This window comes from Phyllopteryx taeniolatus, chromosome 5, assembly GCF_024500385.1.
Source record: "Phyllopteryx taeniolatus isolate TA_2022b chromosome 5, UOR_Ptae_1.2, whole genome shotgun sequence".
Classification (NCBI taxonomy): Eukaryota; Metazoa; Chordata; class Actinopteri; order Syngnathiformes; family Syngnathidae; genus Phyllopteryx; species Phyllopteryx taeniolatus.
Genome location: NC_084506.1, coordinates 14759406 through 14787086, shown reverse-complemented (window position 1 = coordinate 14787086; position 27681 = coordinate 14759406). Strand labels below are relative to the sequence as shown.

Genomic DNA, 27681 nt, shown 5'->3' with positions numbered 1-27681 from the left:
GCATACAAGATGCCACACAGAAAAAAAAAAATATGATTTGAACAGACAGTGGAGGAAATATTTACTTGATCCCATGTTTCTTCCATTTTCTAATTACTGCACCAACAGGTGTCTCCTTCTCACGTAGCCTCTTTCCAATGGCCTTGTAGCCCATTCCAACCCTGTGCAAGGTCTAAAATCTCATCCCTAATGTCTTTACAAAGTTCTTTGGTCTTGCCCATGATGAAGAGGTTGATTGATTGATTCTGTGGACAGGTAACAAGTTGAGATAGGTGTCTTTCATACAGCCATCGACTTTAGATTAGGAGTACTTTCATAATGTGAGAAAAGTAGTTTGTGGCAGTCAGAATTCTTTATTGTCGCTAGGGCATCAAATATAACTCAATGAAATGCAAATACATTACACAATACAATACTGTCTCTTGCTGTGAACATAAACCTACGACTAAATTTACAGACCGCTCATGTCTTTGTCAGTGGATGGACTTACAAAATCATCCATCTTTTCTGTACCGCTTTTTATTATTTGATCCCTCACTGATTTTGTAAGGGCGGCACGGTGACCGACTGGGGTTCAAATCCCGGCCCTGCCTGTGTGGAGTTTGCATGTTCTCCCCGTGTCTGCGTGGGTTTTCTCCGGGCTCTCCGGTTTCCTCCCACATCCCAAAAACATGCATGGTAGGTTGATTTGAGACTCTAAATTGCCCGTATGTAAGAATGTGTGCCCGAATGGTTGTTTGTTTATATATGCCCTGCGATTGGCTGGCCACCAGTTCAGGCTGTACCCTGCCTCTCGCACGAAGATAGCTGGAATAGGCCCCAGCACACCCGCGACCCGAGTGAGGATAAGCGGTACAGAAAATGGATGGATAATAATAGGTCACAGGGCGGCACAGTGGACGACTGGTTAGCATATCTACCTCACAGTTCTGAGGACCCGGGTTCGAATCCGGCCTCGCCTGTGGGGAGTTTGCATGTTCTCCCCGTGCCTGCGTTGGTTTTCTCTGGGTACTCCGGTTTCCTTCCATATCCCAAAAACATGCATGGAAGGTTAATTGAAGACTCTAAATTTCCCATAGGTGTGAAAGTGAGTGCGAATGGTTGTTTGTTTATATGTGCCCACGACCCTAGTGAGGATAAGCGGTACGGAAAATGAATGAATGAATGAATAACTCACCGTTAACAAAATTTGGAGATGGTATAATTAGTTTTCCTTTTCACAGTTACCAATAAACAATTCAAATCCAGGTAAGGTAGTGCAGCAACTCAAGCTGACATAAACCAGAACACTACTTTTTGTCTGCTCTTCTGTGCCTTCTCCTCCTACATACTTCAGAATTCCTGTCAGGTGGCATCTGCTAGCGTATTTGCGTACTTTGTTTTGCCCTTCCCCAATATATACCTCCATGCCCTTCTTCTGCTCTTTCTTTCCACACCTCCCCAGAGAAAAGAATAACTTTTTTAGCACAGGTAGGCTTGGTCGTGGTGAGCATGCATGATTGATACAGGGGTGAGAGAGGCATGCTGCGGCGGGACTGAAGAGACTAACACAAAAAAAAAAGTGTACGAAGGTCAGGTAAAACTGGATTTCAAAAATTTCTCTGACTTTACTCAATGCTAGTGAAGGTGGAAAATCAATCAATAAGGTTATCTGACTCCGGGTGTTAGAAAGAAGATCAGGAATACTTTCAGACGCGAGGTTTAAAAGATACAAACCATATCAGTTCCTTGAATAACTACAAAGTAAAGTGTCCATGTGCCGTAGTGAAAAGGCACAAAACAAACTGTCCTGGGTTAAAGCTATTTAGGCTTCAGAAGAGCAATCATCATTGCTGGTGTTAAAGCCAGCATCGCTGATTACAACCCATGAGGTGCACAAGCCAAATATCAGTAATAATTCAATAGATTTTCATTAATGTACAGGGAGAAAGACATGCTAGTAATAGCTCCTGACAATTCAATTGCAGGCCAAAATTACATTTTCATCAGGCAAACAGTGCTTTTCCTACTATTTTTTTCCCCTCTCACTTATACTATTATATCATAAACAAAAATGTATTTGAATGAACTTATCAATTTAAAATGAATGAATTTACTACTGGCTGTTATTCTCATTACTGAAGAGAACAGAATCAAGCACCATTGTTGCTGTTATTGCATATACATTTGTAGTGACAATAAATATAGCAGTGATCTTTTTTTACAGAGAGTTTCTGAAATTGTCCTCCACATACTACACGTGATATAGTAGAAAATGTAGTTATGAGGCAGAGTACGAGCGTATGAGAACTGAATGTTCGGAGGATATCACACGTCTCGCTCATTCATGACATGCCGAGAACAAACTAATCATCAGATTTACATCAAACTTCACAAAAAACAAAAATAACAATAGTTCATCATGTCGATATAAAGTGGAGGAAATAATTATTTGACCCCTCACTGATTTTGTAAGGTTTTCTGAGGCGCTTCTCCTCACTAGGGTCGCGGGCGTGCTGGAGCCTATCCCAGCTGTCATCGGGTAGGAGGCAGGGTACACCCTGAACTGGTTGCCAGCCAATCGCAGGGCACATAGGAACAAACAACCATTCGCACTCACAGTCATGCCTACGGGCAATCCAATTCATGCATGTTTTTGGGATGTGGGAGGAAACCGGAGTGCCCGGAGAAAACCCACGCAGGCACGGGGAGAACATGCAAACTCCACACAGGCGGGGCCGGGGATTGAACCCGGGTCCTCAGAACTGTGAGGCTGACGCTCTAACCAGTCGACCACCGTGCCGCGTTTGATAGACAGAATATAAAAAGAAAATCTAGAAAATCATATAAAATAAATGATTCAAATTATTTTGCAATTCACTGAGAGAAACAAGTATTTCACCCCCTATCAAAATATGACTTGGTACTTAGTGGGGAACCCCTTGTTGGCAAGTACAGAGGTCAGACATTTTTTGTAGTTCATCACCAGGTTTTGCACACACCTCGGGAGGAATTTTGGACCAGTTCTCTTAGCAGATCCTCTCCAAATCCTTAAGGTTTCGAGGCTGTGGCTTGGCAACTTGAAGCTTCAGCTCCCTCCACATATTTATTTATAGGATTTAGGTCTGGAGACTGGCTAGGCCACTCCATCACCTTAATGTGCTGCTTCTTTAGCCACTCTTTCATTTCCTTGGCTATGTGTGCTTTGGGTCATCGATGTGCTGGAAGCCCTATCCATGACCCATTTTAAGTTTTCTGGCTGAGAGAAGGAGGTTGTCAACTTGTCACCCAGGATGTCACGATACAAGGCTCCCCGATATATCCCCCGATGTGGTGAAGTTGAACTGTCCCCTTTGCAGAGAAACACCGCCACAGCATAAATGCTTCCACCTCCATGCTTGATGGTGGGGATGTTGTTCTTGGGGTCATAGTCTGAACGGAACAGAAGATAGGACCCAAAAATGCACGACTCCAAAACAAATGGACAGTTTCAAAAAGAGAGGTTTAATATACGGGCAGAGGTCGGTACACAGGCAGGCAATCCAAAAAACGCAACAGTATCCAAAAACGTGAGGCAAAAAGGCAAGGTCGATAATCGGAACAGGGTCTAGTCTTACTGTGAGTCTTTGAGGTGGAAACAAGGAATGCTGGAACGACACGACAAGGTACAACGAACTGGCGACGAGAAAGAATGAGACACATGGTTAAATGCAAGGGGTAATTAGGGTGAACGAGGCACAGGTGGTGAAGATGCTCTCAGGAGCAGGTGTGTATGAAACAGGGGGAAGACAAAAACCGGAACACACACCCATGACAGTACCCCCCCCTTAACGGCCGGCCCCAGACGGCCCTGGAGCCCCTGGATGTGCAACGTGGAAGTCCCGAATGAGCGAGTCATCCACGATAAACGCAGACGGCACCCATGAACGTTCCTCAGGCCCGTAGCCCTCCCAGTCCACCAGATATTGAAACCCCCTCCCCCTCCGACGAGACGACAACGGTCGCCTCAGAGTGAAGACACAGAAACAGGGGGAAGACAAAAACCGGAACACACACCCATGACAGACAGATGAAGTTAGACTGGAATCCCCGATGACCTGGTGGAGGCATGCACTGGAAAGGAGAGGAATGAAGATTAGCCGAAGTAAAACAGAATGCATGTGCATGAATAAGAGGGGTGGAGGGGGAAGAGTGAGGCTACAGGGAGAAGAGATAGCAAGGGTGGAGGACTTTAAATACTTGGGGTCAACCGTCCAGAGAAATGGTGGTGTGGTAAGGAAGCGAATAAACGAGTCCGAGCAGGTTGGAACGGGTAGAGGAAGGTGTCAGGAGTGTTATGTGACAAAAGAGTCTCTGCTCAGATGAAGGGCAAAGTTTACAAGACAGCGGTGAGGCCAGCCATGATGTACGGATTGGAGACAGTGGCACTGAAGAGACAACAGGAAGCAGAGTTGGTGGTGGCAGAAATGAAGATGTTGAGGTTCTCTCTCGGAGTGACCAGTTTGGATGAAATTAGAAATTAGCTCATCAGAGGGACAGCCAAGGTTAGATATTTTGGAGACAACGTTAGAGAGAGCAGAATTTGATGGTTTGGACATGTCCAGAGGAGAGAGAGTGAGTGTATTGGAAGAAGGGTGATGAGGATGGAGCTGACAGGCAAGAGAGCGAGAGGAAGACCAAAGAGAAGGTTGATGGATGTCGTGAGGGAAGACATGAGGGCAGTTGGTGGTAGAGAGGAGGATGCATGAGATAGGCTTACATGGAAAAGGAAGAGGCGCTGTGGCGACCCCTAACGGGACAAGCCGAAAGGAAAAGAAGAAGAATTTGCCTTTTTTGCTTTGTATGCTAATATAATGCTGGATTTACTGTTTTAAATATAAACAGCAAAAGATATAGCCCAGCTCTTGGCATCATTACATCATTACCAGCCAGCGAAGAAGCACCTGGTTTTAAATATCCAGAATAGTGCATGATATAATTTACAAACAAGCAGCCTTTCATATCTCAGATGCAGCATTTCAGTAAATGTGACACTGTCTCATCCATGAGCAAAAAAAAGATTGCTTTTAAAGTAATGGGGGGGAAAAAAACATTTTTCAAATAAAAAAAAGAAATAGAAACGTGTGATATGTTTCCTGTTGTCCTTTAATATGTGTACAGTTTATGGATGGAAACACAGCTGAGTTTGGATGGAAACACCGCTGAGTTTAACTTTCTGCGTGAAACATAAACAATGTGGGTCCGCAAATTGTATGGAAATATTATCAGTGTCTAAGAAGATGACGCACTATTTCAGAATAGCAATTTCTATGAAATGTAAATCCTTTTTCATGTCAGTCTCAACCGACCACATTTGTGTCACCTTTTGATCTCTTCTCATTGCATTATGAGTCCCGCCCATTCACCCTAGCTGCCAATGATTTTCATTTCTCTCCTCTTGCCTGCTCATGCCCTACCCAGACAAGGGCAAAGAGGCTAATCCTGGCTCGGAGGCCCAGTAGGCTCAGTCAGCTTTACTTCTTCACTCCTCTGTCAGAATCTATTTTGTGTCTCTCTGTCATTTGGCACACTGTGAGTTTGTGGTCCTTTTGACCTCTTTTAGAAAATGTTGTAAATTAGAGATATGTTGTGGAATTCATGTGGAACAATTTCTTGTAATTAATTCTTAGGTCTACTGGTTCACCATTTCCGTTTAAGGCATACATACACGTTTAGTTATAAAACAAACTGATTGTCTCTGGACTTAACCTGTCCAAAATACTTTTAACAGTACGCTGGATGATAACAGGCACCAAAACAAACAAACAAACAAACAAAAAACAGCATTGACTCTGGCATTAGATACTCAACATAAGACCAGTAAAAATGAGCGAGGAGAGGAGCTGATCTCATACTAACAGATGTTCTAAATGATGCTCAGCAGCAATATTATTTTATCTTCTTGCCTTTGACATTTGGCAGCATATGAATGTCATGAACGGAACAGAGGATAGGACCCAAAAATGCACGACTCCAAAACAAATTGACAGTTTCCAAAAAGAGAGGTTTAATAGACGGGCATGGGTCGGTACACAGGCAGGCAATCCAAGAAAGGCAACAGTATCCAAAAACATGAGGCAAGGAGGCAAGGTCGATAATCGGAACAGGGTCAAGTCTTACTGAGTCTGTGACGTGGAAACAAGGAATGCTGGAACGCGACGAACAACGTACAACGAACTGGCAACGAGAGGGAATGACACACGAGGTTAAATACAAGGGGTATTTAGGGTGAACGAGGCACAGGTGGTGAAGATGCTCACAGGAGCAGGTGTGTGTGAAACAGGGGGGAAGACAAAACCCGGAACACACACACACACATGACAGTGAATGGCTTCATATACTTCAAGTGATTTGATCATCATCAGAGGTGGGTAGTAACGTGCTACATTTACTCCATTACATATACTCAAGTAACATTTTCCATAAACTGTACTTGTCAGAGTACTTTAAATGCACTGTACTTTTTACTTTTACTTGAGTATTTATGTGAAGAAGGATCGATACTTTTACTCCGTTACATCGATTGACATGCCGTTCGCTACTTTTATTTATTCATTCTTGCGCGTGCGCGTCTATTTTAGACTCCATCTTCGACTTCCGCAAAAGGTGCCCGTTGCGCCATTCAAACAGGATCACTAATGTCATTTGTCACCAATTCACCAATCAGTCAACACAAGGCAGTCACATGACCGTGCACATAGCCTTCGCAAGCCAATCAAAATGACTCATTTTGGGGGGGGAAAACAGCAACTGTGTTTATTTTACAGACTCCAAAAAACAACAGCTTTATCATACAGCTTTTAAATTATGACTGCCCAAACTTGGTTATTTCAGCCAACTTCAAACTCGAGAAAACACCTCGCTGTGTTTTGGTAGTGGATATGGCAAAATTAGCACTATCCCTATGGTGTCGCACACGCACATGCACATGCACACACAATTAATAAGTCTGTTCAGCACACAGCTTCTTCATGAAGTCATTTCAGTGAATAAAGCAAATCATGTTTCTGTAGGCCCAATGTATGTGTTGTTGTTTTTGGGCAGTTAAAAATTTAAATGGTGGCAGGTATGTGTCGACTCCCATATATTATTAAAAGTATTAAGAACTGTTACCTCTCTCTAACAGCCACTGACATTATTTAAATGTTTTTCACCCATATAATTAGCCCTCAAAGCCTGCTCATTGAAACAAACAAAAAATATAAAAAAATTAACAGGATACTTGTATCTTGCATTAGTTTGCTTTGTGTGCTCAAATATAGGCCCATGTCTTGTCTGACCTGCCAAGTGGCAGATTTCTCTCCTGTGAGATACAACCCCAATTCCAATGAAGTTGGGACGTTGTCCATCCATCCATTTTCTGAGCCACTTCTCCTCACTAGGGTCGCGGGCGTGCTGGAACCTATCCCAGCTGTCATCGGGCAGGAGGCGGGGTACACCCTGAACTGGTTGCCAGCCAATTGCAGGGCACATACAAACAAACAACCAGTCGCACTCACATGCACACCTACGGGCAATTTAGAGTCTCCAATTAATGCATGTTTTTGGGATGTGGGAGGAAACCGGAGTGCCCCGAGAAAACCCACGCAGGCACGGGGAGAACATGCAAACTCCACACAGGCGGGGCCGGGGATTGAACCCGGGTCCTCAGAACTGTGAGGCTGACGCTCTAATCAGTCGTCCACGGTGCCGCTTGGGACGTTGTGTTAAACATAAATAAAAACAGAATACAATGATTTGTAAATCATGTTCAACCTATATTTAATTGAATACACTACAAAGACAAGATATTTAATGTTCACACTTTTTTTTTAGCAAATAATCATTAACATACTTTTATGGTTGCAACACATTCCAAAAAAGCTGGGACAGGTGGCAAAAAAGAAAAGAAAGTTGAGGAATGCTCATCAAACACCTGTTTGGAACATCCCACAGGTGAACAGGCTAATTGGGAACAGGTGGGTGCCATGATTGGGTATAAAAGGAGCTTCTCTGAATTCACAAGCAAAGATGGGGTGTGAGAAAATAGTCAAACAGTTTAAGGACAATGTTCCTCAACGTACAATTGCAAGGAATTTAGGGATTTCATTATTTACGGTCCATAATATCATCAAAAGGTTCAGAGAATCTGGAGAAATCACTGCATGTAAGCGGCAAGGCCGAAAACCAACATTGAATGCCCGGAACCTTCGATCCCTCAGGCGGCACTGCATCAACAACCGACATCAATGTGTAAAGGATATCACCACATGGGCTCAGGAACACTTCAGAAAACCAATGCCAGTAAATACAGTTCGGCGCTACATCCGTAAGTGCAACTTGAAACTCTACTATGCTAAGCAAATGCCATTTATCAACAACACCCAGAAACGCCGCCGGCTTCTCTGGGCCCGATCTCATCTAAGATGGACGTATGCAAAGTGGAAAAGTGTTCTGTTGTCCGACGAGTCCACATTTCAAATTGTTTTTGGAAATTGTGGACGTCACGTCCTCCAGGCCAAAGAGGAAAAGAACCATCCGGACTGTTATGGACGAAACGTTCAAAAGCCAGCGTCCGTGATGGTATGGGGCTGTGTTAGTGGCAATGGCATTGTTAACTTAAACATCTGTGAAGGCACCATTAATGCTGAAAGGTACATACAGGTTTTGGAGAAACATATGCTGCCATCCAAGCAACGTCTTTTTCGTGGACGCCCCTGCTTATTTCAGCAAGACAATGCCAAACCACATTCTGCACGTGTTACAACAGCGTGGCTTCGTAGTAAAAGAGTGCGGGTACTAGACTGGCCTCCCTGCAGTCCAGAACTGTCTCGCATTGAAAATGTGTGGCACATTATGAAGCCTAAAATACCACAACGGAGACACCGGATTGTTGAACAGCTGAAGCTGTACATCAAGCAAGAATGGGAAAGAATTCAACCTACAAAGCTTCAACAATTAGTGTCCGGCTCCAACTACTGGAGACAAATTCCTTGTGTGTTTTTTGGACATACTTGGCAAATAAAGATGATTCTGATTCTGAGTTCCCAAACGTTTATTGAAAGAAAAGGTGATGTAACGCAGTGGTAAACATGACCCTGTCCCAGCTTCTTTGGAATGTCTTGCAGCCATAAACTTCTAAGTTAATGATTATTTGCTAAAAACAATAAAGTTGATCAGTTTGAACATTAAATATCTTGTCTTTGTAGTGTATTCAATTAAATATAGGTTGAACATGATTTGCAAATCATTGTATTCTGTTTGTATTTATGTTTAACACAACATCCCAACTTCATTGGAATTGGGGTTGTACATTAATACATTCTGCCTGCACACAATGGCCTCTGTTGCAAAGTCCATCACAAGTAAACATTTGTTTTGTGCTGCAAACCTGTACTATAGATTGAGACACCCTGGAATATTATTATTATTATTTGTGCACCCTTTGAATTCTTATTTACATTGTTCTCAAACATATTTCCGATTAATAAAACAGTATATGAGTAAACAATACAACTCTATTTCTCAAATGAAATTTAAGGTGTACAGTTTTTTTTCCCCGTTTTAAAGCACAGACTATATCTATCTATTATATATTCTGTAAAATATAATTAAATCAATTATTTTGATTGTTGTCAAAACCATTCAGTAAATTCCATTAATAACAAGAGTGATGGAAAATTAAAACATACCCAAAAATGTATTGATAGAAGGTTCCCAAATACTACAGACACAGAATGCATCTATGTTAATGTTAGGTGTGAAAGGTAGTGGAAATGCATTATCTACAATAATATACCTGATCAGTTACACATGAGAAACTATAGTACTCGTAAAGATGAAAACTGTATTGTGTTAAGTTTGCATAAATCACATTAGTAAGTAATATTAAATATAGAGTGTAAGATGCGTGTTTTGTTAGATTCCACTCATTATCCACAACTCCAAACTCAAGGTGCATTACTTTCCTCTTATATGTGTGGAGTTTGCATGTTCTCCTATGTGGGTTTTCTCCGGGGACTCCAGTTTCTTCCCGCATCCCAAAAACATGTATGGTAGGTTAATTGAAAACTCTAAATTGCTAATAGGTGTGAATGTGAGTGTGAATGGTTGTTTGTTTATTTGTTCCCTCCGATTGGCTGTTAACCAGTCCTAGGTGTACCCTGCCTCTCGCCTAGAGTCAACTGGGTTAGGCTTCAGCACCCCCGCGACCCTAGTGAGGATAAGCAGTACGGAAAATGGATGGATGGATAAACAGTTACAGAGCTTTTAGAACAAATTTAGACGTCCTTAATTTTCCATATGTACACGCAACTTTTATTTAACAAAGACACGTGATAACTTTGACCTGTATCCCATGTGGGAATATAAAAAAAATGAACATTTATAAGAGGCTGTTGGTTTGAACAAGAGAACCATGAGGAAAACTGAAGGAGGACATCCTGACGAGGCCAAGGCAGGCAAACTTAAAGTGACAGAATGGGAAACAATAAGTATTTTTCCTCAATTAAATGAGCTGCGCAAAACAAATCTCTGCAAGAGGGTCATGACTTTCTAACTGAAAACAATCAGCTGTAAAGAACATGATAAGATAAGACTCAGGTTACAGTTGATAAGATACAAATAAAACGTAAAGACAGGTGATACAAATTATACTTTGTGAGGCAGAACAATCTATTGGCATTCCATTTTATGCGGCCAGTAAGCTTGATAAGTCACTCTACACTGGTAATCTGATCTGTGTAGTGGGCTTTGGCTTTGGGAGGTTTATTTGGCTCCTGTGGTTCCTTGCGGAGGGATCCATACATTATCTATACCACCTGGCATGTACAGGGTTGGAGGCATCTGGAGCATATTCCAGGAGATTTTAGTCAAAAAGCAAGCTACATCCTAGGCAGATTACGAGGAGCTGACACATAGGAGACACTCACTCAAATTCAGCTATATCCCAGTCCACAGGCTATTTTAGAGTCATTAAGTGTACAGGTTTTTGGTCTGTAGGTGGAATCTGGACTACCTTGTGAAATTCAAAAACAGATGCAGGAAGAGCATAAAAACTCAACATGCTGTCCAATTATAGTATGACAAAATACAAACTTCCTCCATCTAGTTTCAAAAAAGAGAAAGGGGGGGTACACCCAAAACAGATTCCAGTGCTGACTAAAGCACACAAACAAAGTCATCCACGAATCTAACATATGTTTTGGACTTTGGGAAGATGCAGACTACCTGGAGAAAACACAAGAACAGTAAAAACATTCATACTCTACACAGAAAGTGTCACAGCCCGAAACCCATGATCTTTTTGTTTGCTGCTAACCACTGCACCACTTGAGAAACACACATTACGAAACACTGTTTTTATTTGTTACTAATGTTCTTTTTTTTTTTACAATTATGTTACCATTTTACCACTACATGGTCAAAACTTGTTATAATAAAAAATGATCGCAACAATTCCTTTCTTGAGGGCCAGTATTGACAAAAACATGATCAAATAAAGTGGGCTTACGGCAGCCTTTCTCGTCACTCTTGTCAAAGCAATCGGGCAATCCATCACATTGCCATCCTCCTGGGACACACTTCCCATCTCCACACATGAAATTTCCAGGGATGTTGCACTCTGTGGTGAAGTTATTCCCTGGAAGCAGCTGGCTCTCTGAAAACAAAAAAGCAAACACAAGAGAATCAGATGGAAGACCATTCCAGAAAGAATTTCACCTGCAAGGTGGATTTAATTTGCATTTATGTGATTGTCAAACCCACAGTCAATATTAAATAGTTATTCGTCTCCATTTAGTAAAAAAATAAGGATAATCTTACAAAAGACATTACATCAGAAGACATTACAGACAACACATAGAAAAAAGGCACATATTTATGCGCGGAGTATAGTTTCCCAAATAAGCCGGGACAGTCTCTGGGGCATTTTACTCTGGTTAATAGGCATAAATGTGAAACATGGCCTTTTAGCTGAGATCTGACACCACGGAGCAAGCAATAATGAGTGTCGCACTGACCAGGGGATAGTGTTATGCTGCTGTGCTGAAAATGGGTTGTACGGCTGGTCAGCTTCATTGCACTTAAAAGACCCAGAAGCTGTGACCGCTGTCAAGAAATTTGGACCTTGAAGCCATTAGTTACCTACTGGCATAACTAACTCCAATTGCAAAAATGTGCAACAGTAAGCATTTCCTTGAAGATTCCTCAAATTGAACCCTAAAACAAGTGAGTTAGCCTTGAACTCAACACTTCACACTGATTACTATGAATCAAAACAAAAGTTCAATGTTGTTGGTGGCATGCTGCCATGACAGTACTATACTGCGACACAGTACAGTACAAACATTTAAACTTATTAAGATAAGGAAAGTGGTATTTAAGGACAATTATTGTTTGTAAGTTTAAAAAATAATGATTGCATTTGTTAAGTGGGAAAAAGCAGCACTCACCAGTTCTCTAAAATGAAAAAACATTTATGAGATCAGAGGGAATTATGGACAAAGCTTCAATTGTCTCTTGCAATTGAGAAAAGAGAGTTTGAGAAACAAAGAAACTCACTCGATAAACATGACAGGAAAGCATTGCAATTATTGGGATTTTGTGGAATATAAAAAAAGAACCTGCAAAAAACATTTATGAACTGCCAGATATGAAGACGTGTAGAATTTACTATTATGATTATTGTAAGAATGACACCGATTGTTTTCCAGTTACACTGTCAAAACATACTTTTGATTGATTCCTCAAAGCTCGAGCAGTCTGCTCCACAGTTTGATTTGGTCGACTTTCAAAACAAAATATCACCCCCCAGTCAATTACATTTTGAATAATTTAACTCTTCTACTGAAACCCTGCATACTTGTCAAATGCGAATAGACAGAGGTTCACTAGCATAGTTAGAATCCCTGTAATTTTTTGGGCGGCTTGGCCTCTTAACGGGTCTTAGTTGATTAACAGAGAGCTTCCTTTCCCTCTGGTTTATCAGGGAAATTGTGTTCAATGCCCACAAAGATAAACATTTTATTGGTTTTACACTCAGCCGTTATATCCACATTAAAATTTCATTTTAAAGATGGCTTGGTATCAAATATGCCTGATGTGGTGAAAGGTAGCACACAAACTCAAATGGTCAAACCTCACACATGAAGTCTGTTTGCACCTGACTGGAAAAACAATAAATTTTCAGGAAATAGAATAGGGTCTGTACTTGTCATCCTAAGCCTAATCCTAAAATGCTTTCATCCATTTATGGCCTCTTCTTCAAACGTCATGCTCAATCTTTAAATCATAAAATCACTGTACAGTATGCCCCATTGATTTTAAATATTGCCCAGAATGCATCTATATTTCACATTCGTGACTGTATTGTGTAAATGTATAATGTTTAAAACAGAGTTACAATTTCCGCAATATCTAGCGGGGACCTACAGTACGTGTAAACATAATAATATGATAAAATAAAGAACCGATAATTTGGCGTTTACACTTGATTGAATGAAAACCCTACTAATAGGTATAATTATAATTACAACAGCAGAAAACAGCCTTCGCCTTTTACACGGAACCATGCAAAATAACTACAAACAGTTCTCTGTTTGAGAAGCTTCAAGATAATTGGACAGGAGGTTTGGAGACGTGAGAGAAAGCACAGTGAAATATTTGTGTGTTGTTGTGAATTGGAGAGGGGGCCAAAAAAGATCCTGTGTTCCCATGAGTCTTGAACACTGTCAATAATAACTTCAGCAGTACCTCACAAGCATATTGCGAGTTCCTATGTCTCGCTGTACACTTGACCCATATTATTCCTGAACTTCAACAAAGTCAATCGGGTTTAAGCCAGACAACTTGCAGAGTTTGAGGTAACAAACGTGCCCCTCTCCTCACTTAGGGACACCACTCATTACAGTTAACCACTCAACTCAATGAGTGAGGACAATGAAATGCTCACAGGGGAACATTCAATGGAAATTACAGTAAGCATGTCATCAAATTCATTCCTTCTTCTCATGCTTTGTGTAAAGCATAGGATATGTGCCAGAATATGCTGTCAACAACTGTGGTAAAACATTGTAGGGAGAGACTTGCTAGTGATAAGGCAGGGATAGTACAAAAAGTGCTACTTTTTGTGTGAAGGTTAGTGGCTCGTGTTAAATATCAACATAAGCTACAAGCTACATTCTTACTCTGGTCACCAAAGGAAATTTGGCTAATTTGTAGCAAAACAGCATTTGTGGGGCTAAGTTATCTTTTCCTCCCCACTGGTCAAAATGTATTTGTAATTTCACGGCAAAAAAAAATTCCAAGATGAGCAGATGTTTTCATTATTGGTCACGTAAAGAATCAGATGGAGACCTTTAACAGCTGAACAACAAACACATTTTTGAGACCATGATCCACCCACCATATGTGATATAAACTCAAAAGCTTAAGCAGTTTAATATCATATAAATGTCTGACCCAGTTTAACTGAAAACTGAAAGCAATATGCAAACCATCCATCCATCCATTTTCCAAGCCGTTTCTCCTCACTAGGGTCGCAGGCGTGCTGGAGCCTATCCCAGCCATCATCGGGCAGGAGGCAGGGTACACCCTGCCAGCCAATCGCAGCAATCTGCAAACCCCTTGATAGAATGTGTTAATATTCAACCTTCATAATTTACTACCCCAATTCCAATGAAGTTGGGACATCGTGTTAAACATAAATAAAAACAGAATACAGTGATTTGCAAATCATGTTCAACCTATATTTAATTGATTACACTACAAAGACAAGATATTTAATGTTCAAACTGATAAACTTTATTGTTTTTAGCAAATAATCATTAACTTTGAATTTTATGGCTGCAACACGCTCCAAAAAAGCTGGGAGAGGTGGCAAAAAAGACTGATAAAGTTGAGGAATGCCCATCCAACACCTTTTTGGAACATCCCACCGGTAAACGGGCTAATTGGGAACAGGTGGGTGCCATGATTGGGTATAAAATGAGCTTACCTGAATTGCTCAGTCATTCACAAGCAAAGATGAGGAGAGGTTCACCTCTTTGTGAACAAGTGCATGAGAAAATAGTCGAACAGTTTAAGGACAATGTTCCTCACGTACAATTGCAAGGAATTTAGGGATTTCATCATCCACGGTCCATAATATCATCAAAAGGTTCAGAGAATCTGGAGAAATCACTGCATGTAAGCGACAAGGCCGAAGACCAACATTGAATGCCCGTGACCTTCGATCCTTCAGGCGGGACTGCATCAAAAACCGACATCAATGTGTAAAGGATATCACCACATAGGCTCAGGAACACTTCAGAAAACCAATGTCAGTAAATACAGTTTGGCGCTACATCCGTAAGTGCAACTTGAAACTCTACTATGCAAAGCAAAAGCCATTTATCAATAACACCAAGAAACTCCGCCGACTTCTCTGGGCCCGAGCTCATCGAAAATGGACTGATGCAAAGTGGAAAAGTGTTCTGTGGTCTGACGAGTCCACATTTCAAGTTGTTTTTGGAAATTGTGGACATCGTGTCCTCCGGGCCAAAGAGGAAAAGAACCATCCGGACTGTTATGGACGCAAAGTTCAAAAGCCAGCATCTGTGATGGTATGGGGCTGTGTTAGTGCCAATGGCATGGGTAACTTACACATCTGTGCAGGCACCATTAATGCTAAAAGGTACATACAGGTTTTGGAGAAACATATGCTGCCATCCAAGCAACGTCTTTTTCATGGATGCCCCTGCTTACTTCAGCAAGACAATGCCAAACCACATTCTGCACGTGTTACAACAGCGTGGCTTCGTAGTAAAAGAGTCCGGGTACTAGACTGGCCTGCCTGCAGTCCAGACATGTCTCCCATTGAAAATGTGTGGCGCATTATAAAGCGTAAAATACGACAACGGAGCTGTTGAACAGCTGAAGCTGTACATCAAGCAAGAATGTGAAAGAATTCCACCTACAAAGCTTCAACAATTAGTGTCCTCAGTTCCCAAACGTTTATTGGATGTAGTTAAAAGAAAAGGTAATGTAAGACAGTGGTAAACATGACCCTTTCCCTGCTTTTTTGGAACGTGTTGCAGCTATAAAATTCTAAGTTAATGATTATTTGCTAAAAACAATAACGATTATCAGTTTGAACATTAAATATCTTGTCTTTGTAGTGTATTCAATTAAATATAGGTTCAACATGATTTGTAAATCATTGTATTCTGTTTTTATTTATGTTTAACACAACGTCCCAACTTCATTGGAATTGGGTTTGTAGATGTCTCTACGTCAATTGTCATGAAGTTCTCTGGCAAGGTGGGTCAAATTTAGGAATGATCTTATGAATCCTGTAGGAGGAGTTCCTGAAAGTACTATAACCATTTTCCCTATCTTCCTCAGGATCCCCATGCTACTCGATGCTCTATGTAGTGAGTCTAATCCTATGGGCATGGGTTGACACCAGATCCTTTCACTGGGGCACGTGCCCCAGTATAAATGAACTGTGTCCCTGTATCCGGCACGGACTCGCCATTGGGAGTCCCGAGAGTTTTCCCGGTGGGCCGGTGTGGCCGAAATAAAAAAAGAAAGTTGTTATTGTGTCGCATCCACCACAATGTTTCCCATTCATTCGTTTGCTACGTCAACTGCACGCATGCACGCACGCAGCGGTAAAATGTATGTGCGAGAGTATGGTCGCACAGGGTGGCATGGCACAGAAACGCTACCTAAAAAGCCCCTATGTAATTGCATTCCATTGCAATATATGCACGTATTTGTAAATAAGCTGAACAAGTATGCTGCACACTCACGCTACAGCAAGCGAGGAGGGACAGTTTTGGAAGGGGAACAAAAGGCAATTCACAACTGCTTTAGCAGTGGAATGACAACATATGGCTGTCACCAACACCCGCTAAGGGGCCCCTTACTTGCTGCTGGCTGGTGGGCCCCACCTCCTACAGGTGGTATTGTCTATATCAACGACACAACTCTCAACAGACATTGCAATGACACGTTGGGGTCAGAGAGCTCTCTTACTAGCATGCTTGTTGGAAGTACGTCTACAGCACAATAAAAAAATAGTGGGAAGTGTTGTATCTGTTACATGAGAAAAGTAGTGCTGCCAGTTTGTCCCAGTTGGACAAGCATCACGAAAATTAATTGCACACTACTAGCTAGCATTAGTTAAACAGTAAACCTGCTAATAAACAAGTTGAGGCAAAACATATCTGTTTGAATTTATTTACACTGAATGGGTATATGGCATTATTAGCCATGCTGCAGGAAGTTAGTCCCATGCTGACAATGATAACGTCTCCTATTAGCATAATAATACAAAAGCAAAAATTTATATCAAACTCAATTGTGCTAAAATGTTATCATGACGTACTGGAGCTGTTACTGCAAATGGCTGTTCATAAATTATTGTTCACTTGCATGAACATATTAAAGGAAGGTTACCAAATATAGTATGCTCTTTTCTTTTTTCTTCCTCAAGGTGCTTTGTTAACATTTTCTTGGTCAACAGCAACTGCAGTAACAACAACAACAGCAACCCTCTTTAACTCAAAGTAAAATTTTATTAAGTTTATTTGTTAAGTTATAAATAAAAAAAAATAGCATAATATATTTGGAACTTTCACAGCTGAGTCACTGTCAAGTGATTGATTTATGTAAATGAAAAATAGGCAGTATGTTTTAATGCGGAAATAATAAACCAACAGAGTTCTGACTTTCTATTTGTTTATGTCATACAGTATATGCATTTGCTGCCATGCTCAAAGTGTTTGTAATTGTTTTTAATATCTCAAGTAGTAGTTTTTGTCATGGTCTGTGTTTTGGGTTTGGGTTGTGTTTAGTTTTGTTCCATGTTTTCCTGTGTTCCATGTTTGTCGTGTGCTCATTAGGTTGTTGTGTCCACCTGTTCTCGTCTATTTTGTGTCGACCAATCAGCTCTCTCCAGCCACTCGTGTCTTGTCCAGGTGTTCCTCGTTGTCTCGTCAATTTGTTTGTATTTAGTTCCCTGGGTTCTTTCAGTCCTTGTCGGTTCATTGTCGTTGTCACATGTCTTGCCATGTCATAGTCGCCAGTTGTTTTTGTCATAGTCGCCAGTTGTTTTTGTCATAGTCGCCAGTTGTTTTTGTCATAGTCGCCTGTTGTTTTATCATTGATTAAATATTATTATTTTGAGATTCCCGCACTCCTGCCTTGCCTCCCTGCTTCCCTGCAATTGGGTCCACCATGTTCTTGCCTTGCGTTCCTCGCCGTCGCCCTAACCATGTTCATGACAGAATGAACCGACCAGAACAGGACCCAGCGGGAAGAACATGGCGTCACCCTGGACGCCACCAAACTGCCTCCCACCGTCCTCAGCCTGCCATCCATACCTACCCTCCTCCAGTAAGCCCTATCATTCAGTCTTTTCTGTCCTTTTCCTCGGGTCCTCCCACTTGTCCTAGTTATTCACCATGCCCTACTATTGTACATCCACGTTTCTTTAGATTCAGATTTTTCTGATTGTGAAGATGGCCCTGATTTAGTTAACCTCCTATCTGATTCTGACTCTGACACAGATTTAGATTTTTATGGTTCCTTCCCTAGTTTATCCCGTCCTCGTCCGTTTTTGTCACGTCTCCCCGTTTCCAACCCCAGTGAGTCCAAATCCTTTCCCTCTGACCTTTTCTTGGGCACCCGTTTGGCCATCTACCCGGGACCGCCGCGTGGTGGCCAACGGAGGCGCCCAAGTAAAGGTCAAATTTTGCCCCCTCGTTTTTTCCCCCCTGTTCACAAATCACTTGATTTTTCACCTGTTCCCACACGTTGTTCCACGGCTCCAATTAAGTCACGTCTAGTCAAACCTGCCCCCAAGCCATGTTCAGTACCAGCCATTTTTCCTAGTTCACCTTCCCGAGACCTTGTTCACTCTTCCACTCCTGTACCCTCTACTCCCACACCTCAATGGCGGCAGGCTGAGGAAGCGACTGCAGCTCCCGTTCCGGCTAATCGGCAGCTGCGCCAGGCTCCCGTTCCGGCTCCTCGGCAGCTGCGCCAGGCTCCCGCACCGGCGGCGCTCGTCCAGCGGCCGCCACCCGTCCTTGCTCCGGCGGCGCTCGTCCAGCGGCCGCCACCCGACCATGTTCCGGCGGCGCTCGTCCAGCGGCCGCCACCCGTCCTTGCTCCGGCGGCGCTCGTCCAGCGGCCGGCACCCGTCCTGGTTCCGGCGGCGCTCGTCCAGCGGCCGCCACCTGACCCTGATCCGGCGGTGCTCCTCCAGCGGCCGCCACCCGTCCTTGCTCCGGCGGCGCTGGTCCAGCGGCCGCCACCTGACCCTGCTCCAACGGCGCTCGTCCAGCGGCCGCCACCCGCCCTTGCTCCGGCGGCGCTCGTCCAGCGGCCGCCACCCGTCCTTGCTCCAACGGCGCTCGTCCAGCGGCCGCCACCCGACCCTGCTCCGGCGGCGCTCGTCCAGCGGCCGCCACCCGACCCTGCTCTGGTGGCACTCGTCCAGCGGCCGCCACCCGACAATGTTCCGGCGGCGCGCGTCCAGCGGCCGCCACCCGACCCTGCTCCGGCGGCGCTCGTCCAGCGGCCGCCACCCGACCCTGCTCCGGCGGCGCTCGTCCAGCGGCCGCCACCCGTCCTTGCTCCGGCGGCGCTCGTCCAGCGGCCGCCACCTGACCCTGCTCCAACGGCGCTCGTCCCGCGGCCGCCACCCGTCCTTGCTCCGGCGGCGCTCGTCCAGCGGCCGCCACCCGTCCTTGCTCCGGCGGCGCTCGTCCAGCGGCCGCCACCCGACCCTGCTCCGGCGGCGCTCGTCCAGCGGCCGCCACCCGACCCTGCTCCGGCGGCGCTCGTCCAGCGGCCGCCACCCGACCCTGCTCCGGCGGCGCTCGTCCAGCGGCCGCCACCCGACCACGCTCCGGCGGCACTCATCCAGCGGCCGCCACCCGACCACGCTCCGGCGGCGCGCGTCCAGCGGCCGCCACCCGACCCTGCTCCGGCGGCGCTCGTCCAGCGGCCGCCACCCGACCCTGCTCCGGCGGCGCTCGTCCAGCGGCCGCCACCCGACCACGCTCCGGCGGCGCTCGTCCAGCGGCTGCCACCCGACCACGCTCCGGCGACGCTCGTCCAGCGGCCGCCACCCAACCCTATTGCCTGGCCCCTGCATTACCATTGGGTTCGGCACCGTGGCCGTCCGCCTGAATGGCCCTGTAAAGACCCTGGTGCTTGGCGTCCTGGACGACCTCCTGAACCGCTCAGCCAAGCACCTCACCTCGGGTGGCCTGGATGGCCACCAGACTGACCTGAGGGGTGGACTCTGTACCCTCCTCCAGGCCCCCTTCCGCCCACCCTGGGTTGATGACTTTTTGGTTGTTGTTTGGGGAACGTCTGGGATCCGTTCCTTTAGAGGGGGGGTACTGTCATGGTCTGTGTTTTGGGTTTGGGTTGTGTTTAGTTTTTGTTCCATGTTTTCCTGTGTTCCATGTTTGTCGTGTCCTCATTAGGTTGTTGTGTCCACCTGTTCTCGTCTATTTTGTGTCGACCAATCAGCTCTCTCCAGCCACTCGTGTCTTGTCCAGGTGTTCCTCGTTGTCTCGTCAATTTGTTTGTATTTAGTTCCCTGGGTTCTTTCAGTCCTTGTCGGTTCATTGTCGTTGTCACATGTCTTGCCATGTCATAGTCGCCAGTTGTTTTTGTCATAGTCGCCAGTTGTTTTATCATTGATTAAATATTATTATTTTGAGATTCCCGCACTCCTGCCTTGCCTCTCTGCTTCCCTGCAATTGGGTCCACCATGTTCTTGCCTTGCGTTCCTCGCCGTCGCCCTAACCATGTTCATGACAGTTTTAGTAAAAGTGAAACAGTGGGGTGGGGCAGTGTGTGTGCTTTTTTGTACGTGTCTGTGCATGGGCTCACGTGTGTGCATGAGTGCGTGCATGTGTGTGTGTGTGTGTGTGAGGAAGGGGATATACTGTAGTAGGGGGTCTGTGCCCCAGTAGAGCTTTGCGCCTATCAACACCCCTGCCTATGGGTATCAGAACCTTCAGAAACAGCACTGCACCTAAAGTCTCTGGAAAGACAAATCAAACACCCACCCAGACCAAATGTTAGCCTGCTTCCCCAGTAATTACATTTATTATTTATATATACATTGTAGGCGGCACGGTGGACGACTGGTTAGAGCGTCTGCCTCACAGTTCTGAGGTTCAATCCCCGGCCCCGCCTGTGTAGAGTTTGCATGTTCTCCCCGTGCCTGCGTGGGTTTTCTCCGGGTACTCCGGTTTCCTCCCACATCCCAAAAGCATGCATGGTAGGTTAATTGACAACTCTAAATTGCCCATAGGTATGAATGTGAGTGCAAATGGTTGTTTGTTTATATGTGCCCTTCGATTGGCTGGCAACCAGTTCAGGGTGTACCCCGCCTTCTGCCCAATGACAGCTGGGATAGGCTCCAGCACGCCCGCGACCCTAGTGAGGAGAAGCGGCTCAGAAAATGGATGGATGGATGGATGGATATACATTTTACACTGTATATATAAATATGTATTTATACACATACATACACATGCACACGCGCACGCACACATTGTATGGAATATATAGCATACGACCTGGTCAATACCCATTTGTTTGGATTTAAGCATTTTAAGTGTGTGCTGTAGTGAGATTATGGAAAGCACACAGCACAGTGCCGGTAGAGAAGAAGAATAAATAAAATGCGGGAAATCATTTACATAACAGAGTACAAAGGTCATAAAAGGAGGTGAGGAGAGGAAAAAGGAAATGGTGAGGGGGAGAATATAACGCAATACACTCACCAGCCCCAACATTTTTACCGCAAGCACAATGAAATGAGATCCAATATAAGAGCTGTATCAAAAATCCGCCATAATGCCTCGATCAGACGACAGGATTTTAGCCCCAATATTGGCACGATCAGCTATCGCAGCCGATTTCTTAGATCGGGCCCGACATATTTTGTCTGGAAGTACAAAACTTCTTGTATTGTGACATAATCCACCACCAACGATTTGGCCCTACGACGCCAAAATGAAAAGTCTAGCATGTTGATTAGATCTTCCGTCTAATGTGACATATCAAGAGCACCTCTTCGACAGTGCACCTTGACGTTGAACAATATGATTGCATATTGTGACGGGCGCATCGCCTCCCGTCCTTGCCGTTGTCAACATACTTGCACGCCGTTGTCTAAATGCGGTGGTATCGGAGTACATGTCGTAGTGTTGCCCTTATCTGCCAGAGAAACTGCAAGATTTAATGGCAGTAGTCTGACATAGTGCAGTTGTAAAAGACAAAATTTGTCTTGTTGTCTGATCCAAGCATTACAAAGACATAATGCTCAGTTTTGATTGACACTGTCATAATCATTGTTATTTTGAGTATACTTTACAGTGGTGAGAAATTTATCTGCATCACACTCAGAGCTATTTTCAAATAATAGTGAGTGAATTGCTCATTTGCCAAGCGTCTGTCTTTTTTTCAGTTTGTTTTAAATAATCTACAAGGAAAACGCATGATCCATGGGTCGAGGAAAACATAAATTAAGCTCTGAGCTACAGTATATACGGTATATTACATATAAGCAAGAGAGAAAAATTATATATTTTCACAGTGAACACCCTGAATTTAAAAATACAATACCAATTGAAAGCAAATTCAATTACAAAATTACAACTCAGCACTCTATTTTGCAAACAAACAAATAACAGTGTTGACAGATTGAATTGGATAGTTTATGTACTGTATGGACAAAAGTTTTTTTCTATTTTGCGCAATGTACTTCTTGTGTGTCTTCTCTTGCATGCTATTTATATTACATATTTATATTTCCTATATCCACAATTGCTGCTGAAACGATGCTAATTTTCCCATTGTGGGACTAATAAAGGTTATCTTATTTTATATTACAAATATTTATGAATAATAATAATATACTTTTAACCTGCCCACGTTCTGAAGTGACGTGTGGAGTGACGTACTAATTATTCTCCGGTTTAGATGAAGTGTCAAGAGTGGACGTGCATTATTTTATGTATCTATAAACACATATTAATTGGCCTGTCATTTGGTTGTTCAAAGTTGGTTACTCTCTGCGAAAATGCGGTTCCAGCCAGACCTATAGTGTTCTGTATCACCCAGACACACACAGACACCAAAGGCATGAAAAAGGTGACAAAAAAAACAAAGACAAAAAAACGTAGGTACGAGAGGACCATCTCTTGTCGCCGATGTTACGTGTGCTTCACGGTTCCGCTGGGACCACAACCAGGGCCACGACCTGCAGCACCTTAATGCGAAAATACAAAAGACCAGTGCAACAAATACGATATTGGCTGATCTGGTGAACAAAAATGTTGCTTAAATGTACAGTAAGAGTAGCAATAGAGGATGTCCGCACCAGAGGTAGGTAGAGTAGCCGAACATTGTACTTAAGTAAGAGTACTGTTACTTGACAATAATGTGACTCAAATAAAAGTAAAAATTAGTCCTCCAAAAAATTACTTGAGTAAGAGTAAAAATTAAACAGTGAAATAAATACTCAAGTACTGAGTAAATAGTGAGTAACGTCTGAGTTCTTTAACCAGAGCATGAACATCAATAAAAATAAATAAATAAAATGTAAATGTGCGAATTCGGATGTTGCTCTGTGTGTGCGTGTGTGTGTATGCACAGCCAAAATGACAACAAAACATCTGCAATTTACTGCACGGTGTTTTATCAAGTTATAAATGCCTTTATGTCTCAAAAGTGTTCTCTGTCAATTGACTGTCTGTTGTCGTACTAGAGCGGCTCCAACTACCGGAGACAAATTCCTTGTGTGTTTTTCGGACATGCTTGACAAATAAAGATGATTCTGATTCTGATAAGTGGGCTGAAGTATCAACGTTTGGGCAGACAGTGCCAGTCAAATACTAGAATACATGAAAGCTGTTGTTTTTGTTCATCTAAATGTAAACACAAGTAGCGCGCCGTTGCCTTCGTGGTAACGACGACCTTCCCAACATGGTGGCCACATTGGCACGCCGATCAGACGGGCTGGCTTATCTAGTGCTAACATCTATGACCGGGAAGCCCAATAGAAGACGTTGTGTGTCACGTGACTTTCTTTCATTGGTGAACTTGACTTAAACATCACTGCCGCTTAAATTGGATTGGAGCAAACGGCGCCCAATGCGGAAGTCGAAGTCGTAGTCTCCCGCACGAAATAGTTAATAAATAAGCAATAATTGATCAATAAAGGTAGCAAGCGACATTTAGATCATTGGAACGGAGTAAAAGTACCGTGACTTATTAACAGCAGAAGCAGTGGAAGTGTTTTTACTGGTCTCGTCAACTCCTCTGACTTATCCAAAGCAGGTCCCGAGCGCACAACCAGAACCTCAGGCCGATGCGTTCGCATATTAGTCCGCCGCAGAATAATATTCAGAAATTACATCTGTGCGTGGATGGTGGATGTGTGGAATGAATCTTGCAGCCAGCATTCAAGGAGTACGAAACAGCCTATGGCAACAGCGACAACTTTCGCCTCCGCGGCTTGGCAGCCAGTGGGGGTAATAAAATGCATGCTGTTCAAGGTGGACGCGCCGGTAATGTCAGACACCTGATTTTTTTTTTTTTTTTTACGGTCGTAATGAGTCAACGTTCAGTGATTTCCACAACAAAATACAGACGCTCCGTAACATTTGACAGCGCTGGTCACCTAGGTTATTTATTGGTCAAGTGTTTGTTTTCTTTTTTAACTGTTGAGCGTAATAATTTGGAACATTGTATTTGAAGTAATTTTTTTATATAAAAAAATACTGTTGCCTTAAGTGATTCTGTTCACACAGTGCAAGTTCCAACATTAACGGTGATGATGGCTGCGCCAGCACGCCGCTGTGTTGGGTCACAACGTAGCTATTGATGCTGCCTCGCTCAGGCCAGTGCAAACTTCTAAGTCAACGAAAATGTTCGCCTGCTGCACCGACAAGGGCACCTGCGCTTGCACCCAAAAGGCAAAGGCAGGTGCTATCGAAGGTGGCGTGTCTGTTTATAAGAATCTCAACAACTACCTATAACTATGTTCTTCTCTCGGGAAAAAAGAGAGTGAAAAAGGACGCTACAATGGAGCGGCGTCAGGACTAAGAGGGACGGTCAGAGGAAGCATGTAATACGCGCGAGTCACAATGAATAATTTCTTATGTTTACAACCTCATACGTTGTTCATTAAAATTTAATTCGTTATTTCTAAAAAATGTCAGAAAATGTTTACATTTTTATTTCTTAAACAAATGTTTGGGCCTTAAAACAGGTTTTGACCTTTGTTTCGTTATACAATAATATTAACAATAATAATAATAAGTACAACAACAACAATAATAATGTACTTATTTTTCTTACAAAGGTTTGAACTTTGAGCGTGTTTAAACAAAAGAGAAATGTGAGAAAATGTTAATGGTAAGGTTTACAGCCTTAAAACATAGTATAACAATTGTAAAAAATAAAGTTACCGCGGGTTAATTTTTTAACGTAACCCCCGCGATAAATGAGGGAACACTATGTGTGTGTGTGTATATATATATATATATATATATATATATATATATATATATATATATATATACACACAAACACACACACACACACACACACGTAACTATATCATTTCGCTTTGTTTTACTCTGCTGTCTGCAACCAGGTTGGCATTGCTGAGCCCGTGGCGGTAGCGGACCTCCTGGCGGCAGACTCATGGCTCGACGCCGGGCCAAAGCGGCGACGTAAGCTCGGGGAGCACCGACCTGCTCCTTCCCCACCAAGTGTGGCTCAGCGGGAAAATGTAAAGTGTTTGGAAAATCGATGTTTGGAAGCCTCACGCCCCTCAGCCCCAGCCGAGGAATATGCACACGCCGCTTGGGCTCAGACCCTGTACCTGACCCGTACCCTGGTAGTTTTTTTTCGGTGGAAACACAGGGGGAACTCAAGCTACCAGGGTTGCTAGGGAAGTTCCTGCAAAGGTTCCTGCAGTGGGAAAGGCCCTTTGGCCTGTGTCAACTGTCTGTCAACCCTTAGTAGATGACTATTGATTGTTAAAGCATTTGTCCTGTGAAATTATGTTATTGTATGGTGAGTTGGTGACTGGATAAAAAAAGTTCTACTTCTACTACTACTACAACTTCAACACAGGAAGACCTGGGACCTCTTAACTGTGAGGCAGATGTGCTAAACACCACACCTACCATGCTGCCCTACATTGTTTGTATACAGTTTAAAAATACACATATGATAAAACTTATTACATTACTTAGGAAACTTATGTGCTTTTATGGCCCTCCATGACTCGTTATTTCCCATTACAACTAATTCCTGATTTGTTTTCCACTGTAAATAAAGCTAAGCAAGTGTCTCATACTAGGAATACGCCACAGCCTGATCTGTCTGCTGCACAATGCTCTCCTCCACCCACCTCCCACGTCTACAAGGGGGTGCTAGCGCTTCCCATTGGCTGTTCGTGTCCCACTTCTCCAAGGGCTGTTTGAGCGAAGCAGGCTGTTACAACTTATTTTGGAGTAGAAGCCTGTGTTTACAGCTAAGATTGATGCTTAGTACCTGAATCATATATGTTTTGTTGACCTCTAGGAAGGAATTTAGCTTGGCTATAAATGTGCATGTTTACTATTATTAGTATATACACCAGTAACATATTCCTATAGCACGCAGTAAAACTAGGGCTGCTTTTAACAAACATGCCACATTTCCTGTCATTTATGTATATTTGACAATATAGACCTCAAGAAAAAAATGCTCTCTCTTTTCTCTGAAATAAACTACTTTTTTCATCAGTAAAAATAACACCCACAAAGACCACACAATAAAGAAGCCTACGACACATTCGTTTAAATTCAATATGCATGAGGCTGACTTAGTGTGGATGTGTCCATGCCTTCTGTTGCCTTCATATAAATGCAAATAAAAATAAAAATAAATAAAACACTAAAAACAGTGAGTGATTGGAAAGCGTCTGTTTTCTTCTCCTTTCATTTCATTTTTTTGCAGACAACAATGCTGGCAGCTCTTCGTTTGCATCTCTGCTGGTAGGTACTCTCCGCGTTCCATAGCTCAATTGCTTTCTACCAGTGAATGGGTTGATGGTAAAATGCTACATCCACATAAAATCAAGAGACCTATTTCACCAACAATTTTCACGAGTTCAAAATTTCAACATTCAAGAAGTATGCCAACAATTATTCAAAAGGAAATGTAAAAAATTACTTTTTGGAGCAATTTGGGGACTTTTGTTCAGAAAGTCAATGAAAAATTAAGCACAATCAAGTATGAATAATTCATATACTTCTACTTTGAGTTGAGTTGAGTTGAGTTGAGTTGAGTTCAGAATCAGAGCTATGATTTAATCACACTGATGTGCCCACCCAGTAACCAGAGGGGAGGAGAACTCAAATACCATCTTAAAAGGCTCAGACTTGTTAAAGAGGCTACATTATTGATAGACCCTCTTTGGGAAGAAATAGTACAAGCATAACGAACTTGAATTTGAGAACAACTTGGAGACTTTATATCCAGTATCACTTTGCATACAGCGTCACGCGTTTGAATCTACTTCGTAAACCATCAAACACATTTAATGCTAAAATCCAATGTGAGTATTGGGCTCATAAACTCTAACTTTCTGAATTAAAATCACCT

General features: G+C 43.1%; 1 protein-coding gene across 1 annotated transcript in view; it reads right to left on the bottom strand.

The window, feature by feature from the left end:
* The window catches only part of ldlrad3 (low density lipoprotein receptor class A domain containing 3), a 101733-nt gene that overhangs the window by 62249 nt on the left and 11803 nt on the right, over positions 1-27681 (bottom strand). Inside the window, exon 2 of the mRNA XM_061773581.1 lies at positions 11510-11656. Coding sequence (XP_061629565.1) covers positions 11510-11656 — 147 coding nt within the window. The remainder of the gene's footprint in view (positions 1-11509; positions 11657-27681) is intronic.